This window comes from Arvicola amphibius, chromosome 1 (assembly GCF_903992535.2).
Source record: "Arvicola amphibius chromosome 1, mArvAmp1.2, whole genome shotgun sequence".
NCBI lineage: Eukaryota > Metazoa > Chordata > Mammalia > Rodentia > Cricetidae > Arvicola > Arvicola amphibius.
In genome coordinates, this window is record NC_052047.1 from 160,429,112 (window position 1) to 160,441,611 (window position 12,500).

General features: G+C 44.1%; 1 protein-coding gene across 1 annotated transcript in view; it reads left to right on the forward strand.

Annotated features, from left to right (window-relative positions):
* The window catches only part of Trpm6 (transient receptor potential cation channel subfamily M member 6), a 112,802-nt gene that overhangs the window by 46,423 nt on the left and 53,879 nt on the right, over positions 1-12,500 (forward strand). The window contains exons 22-25 of the mRNA XM_042054454.1: positions 1,875-2,049; positions 2,247-2,361; positions 4,285-4,478; positions 8,404-8,536. Coding sequence (XP_041910388.1) covers positions 1,875-2,049; positions 2,247-2,361; positions 4,285-4,478; positions 8,404-8,536 — 617 coding nt within the window. The remainder of the gene's footprint in view (positions 1-1,874; positions 2,050-2,246; positions 2,362-4,284; positions 4,479-8,403; positions 8,537-12,500) is intronic.

The window sequence follows — 12,500 nt, forward strand, 5'->3', positions numbered from 1 at the left end:
CTCTTAATCCTTCCCAAACAGTTCCATCAACTGGGGACCAAACATTCAGATCTATGAGCCTATTAATAATAATGATATTCTCATTCAAACCACCATAGCGCTCATCTTAGCTTTTGAAACAGACACTACTTAACGAACTTGAAGCTCACTCTTTCGTTCAGACTGGCTGGCTAGTGAAGTCCCAGGATCCATATTATGCCTGGCTTTTATATGCCTTCTGGGAATCCCCTCTCAGGTCCAGCAAGCATTTTAACCCTGAGCCATCTCCCTAGCTCACTAGTTAAATGTTTGAATTGTTCCAAGAGACATACCGACTCATATCTGGCTAACCATAAACTTGTATATAAAATGGGCCTGGAGAGCGCCTTGGGGAGTTAATAGGAACACTTATTTTAGCCCTTTGTGCGGATTGCCAATATGAGATTGAGTCACATTAGTCTTTGATTTGTGCAAGGCCACCACCGCGACTGTTTCTCTGAAAGTGCCCATTCATTCTTTAGTCACGCACTCTCTTACTCCTAAGTAGTACCACTATGTACCACACACACACGGTGCCAGGTATTGTGTATGTATTAACTCACTATGTTTGTAGCAACTTAATGAAATAAGTAGTATTATCTATTTTTTATGCAAGGAAATGGACATTAAGTAAATCCCTCATGAGCATATGTGGGGGATCCAAGCTCCCAAAGTAGGTGGCTTGGCTCTAGTCTATGCACTGAGCTTGCTGAACAATGTGCCAGGTTTTGCCATCTGGAAATTTGAAAGTACCCAAAGATCTACTGCCTAGGTATAAAGTATCAAGATTGTATTGCATTTGCTTCTAGAATACAAGGAAGGCATTATTTTGGAGGGTCAGGGGAACACAGAAATAAAGGAAGGCAGAGGGAGAAGGCCCTGAAGAGCCTCCAGATGGATCTCATTGCTTCTGCTTCCATCTCTCTCCCCCTCTGAGCTTCCTCCTCTTCTCCTCATCTTGTTCCTTTTGGTTGGAGTGGGGATTGAACCTAGGTCCTCATGCATGAGAGGCAGACACTGTACTGCTGAGACCCAGCCCAGCCTTCAGAGTTTCTTCTTCACCACTTTTCTCTTCGACCATAAACACATCCTTTGATTTTGCTAAGGCCACATTTGCTAGAAAAGTCTCAGTGATGTGGTACAAGGTCTCTTCTCCCCGAAGCCAGCTTTGATGGGTTTTCCAAGTGCTGACTCCAGGATACAGAATTTCATCTTCGGGTGGCATAGCCATGCCACCTCACCCCTTCCAGGGTCTCCTTTGTCAGCGACAGTTCAACACTGTGTAAAAGCTCGGGCAAAGCCACTGGTGTCACTCTCTAGACTCTTGGCTACTTGGATCTTTTGTCACTACTGAGTAAGATAAGAAATGTGGAGAAAGTGGAAATGTTGGTGACTTCCGGGTCTGCCACACTGAGCAAGTGGGTTGAGTTGATGTATTTTACAAGATGGAGGGAAACTGGGGTAATCAATGCCAAGGTATTACATGGTCCTAGGGGTGCTGGGAGATAATTCTGGGAACAGTTATTGTAATAGTTTTAATATGTCTTATCCTTTTAAAATATTTTCTAACTAAGTCTTTGATTTAAAAAGTTGGGGGCTAGCCAGCCAAAACCAGTTGATATTTGATGGCTGCTTCTACGGGATCTTTATTTGTAATTTCTGCACATCATGTGACTTCACAGATGTCACTGACCTAAAACACATACTGTGTAGGGATAAGAAAATAACTTAGCCAGTTATTTTCAGACAGAGGGTTTTAGCCGCTGGCTAGACTGTGTAGCGATCTCTAGGGGTGAAATGACAACCTTGAGGGCTTGATGTGTGGTAAATTCTGGTTGTGCTGTGCTGTTTTGCAGGCAGCAAACATGTTCTACATTGTGATCATGATGGCCATTGTCCTGCTGAGCTTTGGCGTGGCGCGCAAAGCCATCCTCTCACCAAATGAGCCTCCTTCATGGCGTCTGGCTCGAGATATTGTTTTCGAGCCATATTGGATGATGTATGGAGAAGTCTATGCTTCAGAAATAGATGGTACATTTGGGGTTTGCCCTCATGCAGAATCAGAACCCCTGTAGATACTGAGAGAAAAATCAATCTGGAAAGTATCCACAAGACTCTTTCCAATGCTTAAAGTGTGTGGCATTCTGTGGAGTTGAGGGGCCAACTATTTGCAGAGGGCCCCAGGGCTGTGATTCGTCTTACCCCACTCTCGAATTCTTTGTTTTTAGTTTGTTCAAGTGACCCTTCTTGCCCTCCGGGTTCTTTCCTGACTCCGTTCCTGCAAGCTGTCTACCTCTTTGTTCAGTACATCATCATGGTGAACCTGCTGATTGCCTGCTTCAAGTAGGTGACTTTCATCAACTGTGGTCATTTTGTTTACCAAAATATGGGAGCAGCTATGTTGAATATGTTCCAATAGATATTGAGTATATGATCTTTTTTATGTGTGTCCCATGCTATATTACTGTGGCTTTAAAGCAAGGGCATGAAATTATTGGTAGAAAAGAAGTTGAACTCCTAGACCATAAAATAGTGAAGCCATAACTGATGTGCGGGAGAGGAGATCCGAGCCGTCACTGTGTAGGTGGAGTCTTGTAGAATGAAGGTTGAGCTGATGGCTCATTCAGGGTTCTCTGTGTGCTCTTCCCACATGGCCCTGTCTCTTCCGCTTCCTTTCTTCTCTCTCAAAGTTAGCTGCCTCTTCCTAGTCTTCCTTTCTGGCTCAACCTCTCCATTTCACACTAAAAAGTCTTGGGCATAGACCTTGGGCCTTTTCCTTTTTGTATTGTGCTTTTTCATGTTTGTGTTCAGTTTCTTGTATATTTGGGAAATCCCATTTCCATGCCCAGCTTCGCTGACACTCCAAGCTCATCAACCCACTGCCACCCCCCCCCCCCCCAGTGACAAACTCTTGAACTCTCCTCTTTCCCAACATTGACTGATCCCATTTCCAGTCTTTCCAAAATCTGTAGGGAAAAGAAGAGCTTCCCTGGGAAGTCCAACACACAGTCTTCTTCTCCCCCCCACCCCGGCTGCTCCTTTCATCCCTCCTTCTTTTCCTTCCTCTGCATTCTTCCTCCTCTCCTCCCTTTATTCTTCTTCTCTTCCCCGACTCTCTATACAAACAACAACACTCTGAGGAGCAAGCGAGTGCTGTGATCCCAGATCTGATGATTTACTTATCTGGGGGAACACTTTAAGATGGAGTTCTTCCTATTAAAGACCCTGAAATACTTTGTGAATGACACCACCTGCTGGTGGACAGGCTGAAGTCACCTGTGAATTGAAGACCTAATTGGGACTAGCCTTGAGGGTTTGCCGAACTGCAGGTTAATGGTGTTGAGACAGAGGCCAAGGATGTGCTTGGTCTCATGAGCTCAGGTGATGCTGAGTCCAAAAATGTCCATGTTATGTGGAACCAGGACAGTCTGTTAAAGGGTCCCAAGAATTTATTCAGGTATAGGACAGGGACAAACGCTCACTGATACAGAACCAATTAGATGCTGCTGCTGATCCAGCTGCCTGCCCAGGGGTGAAGAGCACCAACCACATGCCGTCTCTCCATCTCTCTGCTTGAACCACACAAGAGAGCATGAGAGCAAGAGAGAGAGAATGCACAACCCTCTTTTCCAGCTTTTTTTTTTAAAGAAAGCAAACCTTTTATTGGTTTCTTTTAAAACTGACTTAATTTAAGAGAAAATCCAGAGTGCCCACCAGTAGAGACTACCTTTACTGTGAAGCTAACGTGAATAATTTATCAAGTTCCCTTTGGAAGCTCTGGGAAGCTTATTTAAGGAGAAATTGATCCTTCTCTTCTATGTCTTCTTCATCCATATGATTCTGTTGCAACGCTTCAGTTAGAACAAGTCTTGCATGTCTTGCTTCTGGCAGGTGAGGGATGTTTTTTATAAAGGCGATGACGCAGAGGAACACCACACTTGTTTGCAATGAGCTATGCTATGGAAAAAGAGCGCCCCACAGACAGGGCTGAGTGAGACGGGGCAGTTTGTTCCCCGCCTAAAATGCTGTCATTTTTCTAATCTCTGATTTCAATGTCTGGCTTTTTCTCATTGTTCCAGTTAATGTACTTTGTTATAAAAAGTGCTTATTCTATTTTATTTGATGGAAGAAAAATAATAAGTGGATAACAGTTATTGGCTACCTGCTAATGATTGCTAACCAATCAGAAGAGTTGGGAGATAGAGTCTGTCACATTTCAGGGTCTCATATTAAAACGTTGTCTCTGTCCCTTTCTCCAACCTGCAGCAACATTTACTTAGATATAAAATCCATCTCGAATAAAGTCTGGAAATACAATCGCTATCGCTACATCATGACCTACCACCAGAAGCCCTGGCTGCCCCCACCCTTCATCCTGCTGAACCACATGTGCCTGCTCCTCCGAGGTCTCTGCTGTCGCCCAGGGCCACAGGACCAGGAAGAGGGTGATGTAGGCCTAAGTAAGTTTCTGGTGGGGCAGAAGGAATGAGGAAATAAAGAGACTCAGGAACTCAAGGAGGGAGGAGGTAAACGCTGGAGACCTGGGTGTTGACAGTTCCAATGAGGATGTGGCAGGAAGGCTCTCAGGGGACACTGGCTGCAGACCCTCGCCTTTGCCTGGGGTCTCAGGATTGTTTTTGCCTCTGTTAAGTGGTCCTTGGAAGGAGAGAAGCAGAGGAGACAGTGTCTTTGATTGAATGCGAGAAGGCTTTACACCTTCTAGAAAACCTGGGCTTTCTCTGCTGACCAGGGAACTCCTCTGAACATCTCTTATGGGGTAATCACCTGACCTGTTCTTATTGCCCTCTTGAGTAAAAAGGTGACTCCAAAGGTCTGGGATCCAGGGAAACAGAGAAGCAAGCTTCTCCAGAATCACAGCTCTGGTTCCCTAAGCTCTCAAGAACGAATGAGGGTCCTAAAGGAGGTTTCTTATTTTCAGAACATCAACATGAAGTGCAGGGATATAGAAAAGTGTGTTCTCGTTTTGCTTTGTTTAAATAGGGATGCTTGCATTTTTTTTCCGGATGTGACCATGGAAATGTAGGTCTATAAAAGGGGTGCCTACTAATAACAAATCACATTTATTTAAGAACAACCCTGGGGGTGTGTGTAGAGATTATGCAATGGGTAAGAGAACTGACTGTTCTTAGAAGACTTGAGCATGATTCCCAGCACCTCATGGCAGCTTACAACTGTCTGTAACTCCAGTTCTAAGGGATCTACCTCCCCCTTCTGGCCTCCATAGGCACTGCATGCATGTGATACACACAAGCAGGCAAAATACCCATACACATTAAAATTAAAAAATCCCTGGTTATCCTTTTATTAAAAGCAAAGCTAATAACTTACATAAGAATGAGGTGGATGTGCTTGTCTTTTTACATAAGCAATTTAATGTTGACTATTGATACTTAGTGGTGTAGAGCTTACTCAGTGTTTATGGATATTTTGATTTTATAATTGCCCATTTTAAGAATCTCTTTGCCTAAATACACAGACAAAAGGCAGAAGTAGATTCAGAGCTATGTAATCCTAAGCCAAAATTTATTTAATGATTCTTTTGAAACTCAAGACAGAAACTTAGATAGCAGATTTTAAAATCACACAAAACATTTCAAAAAGGTAGTATTTCAGTATTTTTCTGCTGGAGAAAATTACAATTTTTTTTTTGCTATTTTGATAATTAAGCAATCATGTTTGTATAGGAGCAGAGAAATTTGTCCTTACATTACTGTTCACTGTGTTCCTCACCTGCAGTTGTGTGCAACTGGGGTGTTTTCAGCAGTGTTCGCTGGAACTGTCTGCTGTGCTGACAGATTCTGTCCAGTATTAGAGCAAAGGCCACAATAAAGCCTAGTGATACAGTACCTGAACTCTGCCACACACACCTGATGATACAGTGAACACTGTCATACACACCTGATGATACAGTGAACACTGTCACACACACCTGATGATACAGTGAACACTGCCACACACACCTGATGATACAGTGAACACTGTCATACACACCTGATGATACAGTGAACACTGTCACACACACTGGATTCATGAATTTGAGTTGGATGTTAGTTGTTGCACGCTCACAAACCTTTTATTCTTTTTTTTTTTGCCATCCTCACACTGTCTCAAAACACCAAAATAATGAGCAAACAGGCAGATATAAAGGCACAACTGAATTTAAGCTAGCAGCACATGTTTTGAAATTTCAGTTTCTGGTAGAGAGCTGAACATGGCTCTCCCTGGGTAGCTACAATGACCCCAGGGCAGTGTGAGACCCCAGGAAAGATTCTAGCGCTATTTAGGATTGACCAATTCCTGTAGAGGAACCTTTCTTGGGCTTATAGGGTGGTTTCCACAGAAGACTCTTTTTTTTTAATCATTTTATTTATTTATTTATTTATTTATTTATTTATTTATTTATTTATTTATTTGTTATATGTGTAGGTATTTTGAGTGTATGTACATCTGTGTACTGCTTGAGTGTCTGACTCAGTTTTTGCTTCAAGGCAAGTTCACTCAGAACACTAGAACATGAAGAGCAAGCTGACTTTATGGGCTAGGAGTGCCACCTCGTGGATAATTTTAGGTACTGCATACACTAAGGTGTGCCTGTTGCTGGACTTGCTCTTGGGAGTTTGAGGAATATGTGTGGGGAGGGAAGTTGGGGTAGGGGATTCGCTGCTGGTGTATGTGGGGGGAGGAGGGGAAGAGTAGGGGATTTGCTGCTGGTGTCTATCCTGGGCCTGAAAAACTTCATAGTTATAGGACATCAGAGATGGGGACTGTGGGAAATGGTCAATTTTTTATGTCTAAAGGATTCTTCTACACCATATAAGTCACAAAATAATGTGTGCTTTAGTTGTGAGCACATTTTTAATAACTAAACACATTTTCAATTTGAAACTAATACCTTAATGCTCATGTAATTGGAAAATAAGTAACCTGTTGCATTATAAATAAATTATGGAGAAAGGTAATATTTTTCTTCTGACTTAAGACACGAAAGAACTTTCCAGTTTTATCCTCTTAGGAACATCTCAGCCTCTTGGTATTTCCCAAGTTTTAGGAACACATTTAAAGGTGATTTCTGACCTCATTCCCTGAAAACCAAGGCAGCATATAAGCCAGCCTGCCTAGGTTGGAGAAAGGACGGGGCCTCAGCACCACAGGGTGAGTGGTCCTTTAATGAGTTAATTACTTCAGGGAAGGGGTGCTGTGCTGACTGACCATGGCTGGTAGTTCTCAGGAGGGGGACTTTGTCCATCCGTGCACGGCCTGACAAGGCAAGACTTTCTCCCAGAGGCTGTAGCAGCGCCCGCAGACTCTGCCCTCCATAACGTCGATTTCCAACTGTAGATTACTTACTGTCATCTTAGTAGCCAGAGCAGTTGATGGAGAAAAAGGACAATGGCATTCTTTCTCCTGCTGTATGTGAATATAGAGAACTTTGTCTAACACACGAGAACATTGCGAGTTATGAAAATATTGAAACTCAAGCATCAGTCTGTCCACATGTTGGTCATTTTCAAAGAAGAAGGAAGAGGGCGTGGTGTAGTATTCATAGGTGTTTGCACATTCCGCTTTTCTCAGAACGCAGCGGAACAGCTAGTGATGTCCGTCACAGAAGCTACCGCTTCTTGTTTTCAGTACAAGTGGAAGAAAAGGCCTTCACGCTTATGACATGGATATCACACAATACCCGAGACTAGGTGCTTAGGAAAGAAAAGATCTTTGAATAGCCAAGGTTTAGCTGCAAATACTCTTGCACATAAGTTTGCTTTTGCTTTTGAACATTTGCAATATTAAAAAAAAAACCTAGAAGACCATGCTGGGTACTGTGACACACACCTGTAAACCTGGACTTGGGAGGTGGAGGAAAGGGTGTCTGTGGGTTTGACATTAGCCTGAGCTACATAGTAAGACTGTTTCATTAAAAACACACGATCAAACAATTTAAAACAAAAACTCTCAAATACTAATTCTACAGCTCTATAGCTCATCAGCACCTGTAGCTCCATCTTCTAGTCACATCATAATGTAGTAGATGGGTTCCTGTAGTGCAAGTGTATGGGGTAGATAAGGGGAGGTGGGGTGAGGATGGAGCCAGAAGGAGCATGGGGAGCCCTGCATGGAGGGATGTGAGGCAGGAAAGCAGAAGATCTGGGCGAGGCTGGCTGATGTGACCAGCCCATCCTTCCATTCCTGAGACGGTCCCCATGATCTGGTTATCGCCCAGTGTCCCCACCATTTCAGCGTCACCAGTGGACCAAGCTTCTGCCTGGCACATGAACCACTAAGGACACAATCCACGTCTGTAAATGGCACACTGTGTGTCAGCTCCCCAGGAGCGGTCCTTTATATGTGACATGCTTTTCTCCACAGAGCTCTATCTCACCGAGGAGGACTTGAAAAAGCTTTTTGATTTTGAGGAACAGTGTGTGGAAAAATATTTCCATGAGAAGACGAAAGGGCTGAACTGTAGTTTTGAGGAACAAATCCGAGTGACATCAGAACGGTAAAGTACCTCTCTCAAATTCCAAAACTGCTACCAAATCATGATTGTTCTAGAATGTCTAAGAGTATTCTTTTTGAAAGGCTCACTTTTCAAACCCCAGAGGTCTGAGCTCTGCACAATTTGAAGCATGTATCGCAATATGATTTATGTAATCAGTATTTGTTTATTGGACATTGATTTGAACATTGTTCTGAACAGTCTTCCATTTTCCAAGGGATCAGTGGAGACAGGAGACAAGGGACCCCGTCTGTTGTACTTTCTGGTGTTTACATGTGGAGTAGAAAACACAAGATAATCAAGGAAGCAGACTGGGGAAACATGCACATTAGTGTTGGTCAGTGACAAAAGCCATGAAGAACTGGGGGTCATGGTGCTCGCCTTTAATCCCAGCACTGGAGAGGCAGAGGCAGGTGGATCTCTGTGGGACTGAGGCCAGCCTGGTCTACAGAGCAAGTTCCAGAACAGCCAGGGCTACAGAGTGAGACCCTGTCTTGAAAAAAAAAAAAAACAAAAACAATAAAATAAAAAGCTGTGAAGAAAACAAAATAGTTTAAGGATAAAGGAAAGATGAAGAAGAGAGAACTTGCAGCCGGGGCTTTGGATTTGTTCTGCTTCACATAACTCGGTCCAGAGAGGTTGCTGGGAGGAGTTTGAAGAGGAGAGGTCTCAAGGAGGTAGCCAGCAGCGCTGCATGGTGGAGTGACATACTTAGAGAAGTGACACCCACTGTCACTGCAGGTCTTGTGCTGGTCCAGCAGCAGCTGCAGACCCCAGCAGGGGCAGGGCAGTGGCTGACTGCCAGGGTGGATTTCTGTAGCGGACCCTGGCCAGCATTTGCTGGTGGTGTGGCTAGAGACAACCTCACTGCCAAGGAGGGAGAACAGGAGGGGTTGAGTCAGCAAGTGCAGCAGCTTAGGTGAGCAAGTTGACCGTGAAGGGAAAGAAAGATGGGGCATGGAGACATGGTGAGCTGCCTTTGTTATCTATGGAAATGACACAATAAATGTGTGTGGGTTTTTACCACTAGAAGCCAGATCTATGGGCACTGGACAAGCCTGTGGGGGTACAGCAGTGAGCTGCCTCAAAGCTGTGGCTGAGGGGCTTGTGGTTCCTGAACTTTTTGGAAGCGGGTGGGGTAGGAAGGCCATTCAGAGCTTTGAGTAACGACGACAGATGTGTTGGAGAGAGGGGCTGTATTAGGAAACCTAGTGGATGTGTTGCTAGAATAATTGCATGCGTACGTTAACGTGTGGAAGGGTGCACATGATTTTATGGACTTTTAAAAACAGAATTGTTCTTGCCAGTAGAAGAAAATTGACACAAGTTAAATATATCCCTTCAGTTTTGAATATACATGAGACTGGCTATAGAATGTTTAATCTAATTATATGTGTTTTTTTTTTCTGATGCCCACCCCCAAATCACATAGATAGATGTGACTTCTTAAGCACAACTTCACTGAAAATAGACGCACACTGGGAACTTTCCAAACGGCTTACAGTAGGCATGTCCTATTTATGTAATCCTGTGTTTTTCTATTGATAATATGTTTACATAAAGATGTGTTTATGCAGCTGATTGAACTTCAGATCAAACTTAATGCTGAGAAATTGTTGACTATCAAATGATGATTGTGGACCCATAAAGTTATGATTCACCTCAATAATCTCTTTAGACCATAGCCGCGTGAACCTTCTCTCTCCTTTTTCTGCATAGTCTCTCCGGGCAGCTGTGTTTCTGCTGGGCTGTATGTGATGTGTCGGCTCTTAGGGGCTGGCAGAGTCGGGACACAACTCTGCTTCTGCTCCTGTAACTCTGTGTTCTTAGAGAAATGTGTCAAACTGCTCTGAGCATTAGTTTTCTTACTTGTGACATAGAGGAGAACATAGGCCAGTCTCTTAGAGCTGTGTGGATCAACCTAGGTTAAAGGGAGGAACCATGCATAGGTGGGTAGAAAGATACAGAACCACTTAGTTGGGAAAATAGATCACAAATTAGGAGTAAAAATTTTTTTTTGAAATACTGTATTTGTGATGGCTCAGAGGTTAAGAGCATTGCCTGCTCTTCCAAAGGTACTGAGTTCAATTCCCAGCAACCACATGTGGCTCACAACCATCTGTAATGAGATCTGGTGCCCTCTTCTGGCCTGCAGGCACACACATAGACAGAATATTGTATACATAAAAAAAAGAACTACTGTATTTGTTACTTCTCATTGTGGTGATGAAACCCCTGACAAGAAGCAAGAAAGAAAGGACTCATTTCTGCTCTAAGTTTGAGGGTGTAATACATCACAGAAGAGGAAACACGGCAGCAGGGGAGCGAGACACCTAGTCATACGGAATCCACAGGCAGGAAGCAGAGAGAGATGAATGCTGGTGTTCAGTTTGGTTTCTCCTCTTTAGTTCGGTCTGGAACCTCTGCCCATGGGATGGTGCCACCCACATTAATAATAGATTTTCTATAGATAGAACTCTCTGGAAACAGCCTTAAAGGTAAACTCAGAGATATGTTTCCAAGGTGAAAATTTCTAAATCCTGTCAAATTGATATCAGCATTGATGATCATAAATACAAATTCCCCTTTAAGACCTGGAGGGAGATAAAATGAGGTCAGAGCGGGTCCTGCTGAGATTATGAATACGGGCAAGGTCGGGGAGGGCCCCTCACTCTGCCTATGCTAAGGAAGGTATCTACACACACAGTGACATGGGCAGGCTTGTGAGCCTGGTAGATTCAAATGTGAATTCGAGGGGTCAGTTGGGGACCAGGGATGCCAGGTGCGAGAAGGTGTGTAGCACAGGCTGTGGCGGGGGGTGGAACAAAGGAGTAATTCATGAATAGTAGGGATTATTTGGACTGAAGGGCAGAATGGAGCCTCAGATCCAAACAGGTAGAGTTATCAGGAAAAAATGGCACCGTTAGGAGACAGAGTGTACAAACATGTAAAAAAGCAACAGAGCTCGTATTTCTTAACCATGGGATTCACGTGACACAGTTAGCCACAGATGTCCACGAGGCTGGGGACGGGAGTCTACTGATAGTTCCGGCAGAGAATGTGACAAGGAGGTAGAACGAAGGCAGCACGGTTTTGGACTTGGTTCTGAGTTTCTAATAGAATTTCTTCCAATGATCGTATGCTTTCTAACTAGCATGATTCCCCAATGGCAATGATTTTATATTGCCATCCTTGAGGCTGTTTTGGGGTAGCTCGTTAATGAGGGGTGCTAGGGAAGTAAGTGAGCAATGGTTCTAAGAGATAAGGAGATCTTAGACACCATTGCACGTTTGCTACCTCCAAAGCAGGCGTTAACCATCTACCTTGTAGAAGGAAATGACTTTGGGTGTGGACAGAGGGTAAGCACTAAGGCCCTTAGGTATTGAGTAGGGACATCTGCTGGTGCTGTTAGCGCAGGGTTTGCCGATTTCCTTTCTGCCTGCTCTGTGGGGGAAAGATGCCCGTGGTGGCCTTTCCCCTTGAGCACATTCAGCACTGACCTGGGAAGGGCCACGCTTTCTACAGTTTGTGGAAGCTTACTTATACAGCTTCGGCACGATGGGTGCCTTGATTCCACTGTGCAGTTTGGACTTCAGCAAATTCCTGTCTCCTGGCTGATGCTCTCTGGAGCAACATCTGGGAGCATCTCCAGGGGCTTATCCTTCATGTCGGATTCCCCAGAAAAACGTGCATTGATCCCAGATGATTTGCTGAGGGAGCTGGCTGGCTGCAGTGATGGGGTCAGATGCCGAATGTCTGGCTTGATGCCCAGACACGTGACATCGAATCCATGACCTAACCCCTTTCCTGCAATGTGCTGAAAGAAAGCAGTGTGAACGGAACCTTCGTGTATAGCTTTGCTCATACTGAGCCCTCCATGGCGGGACTTTCAGGCTGATTATAATAGTGTTTCTTATTATCTCATTTTTAAGAATGCTGGCTAATGGCCCCACAGGTAAAACAGTCA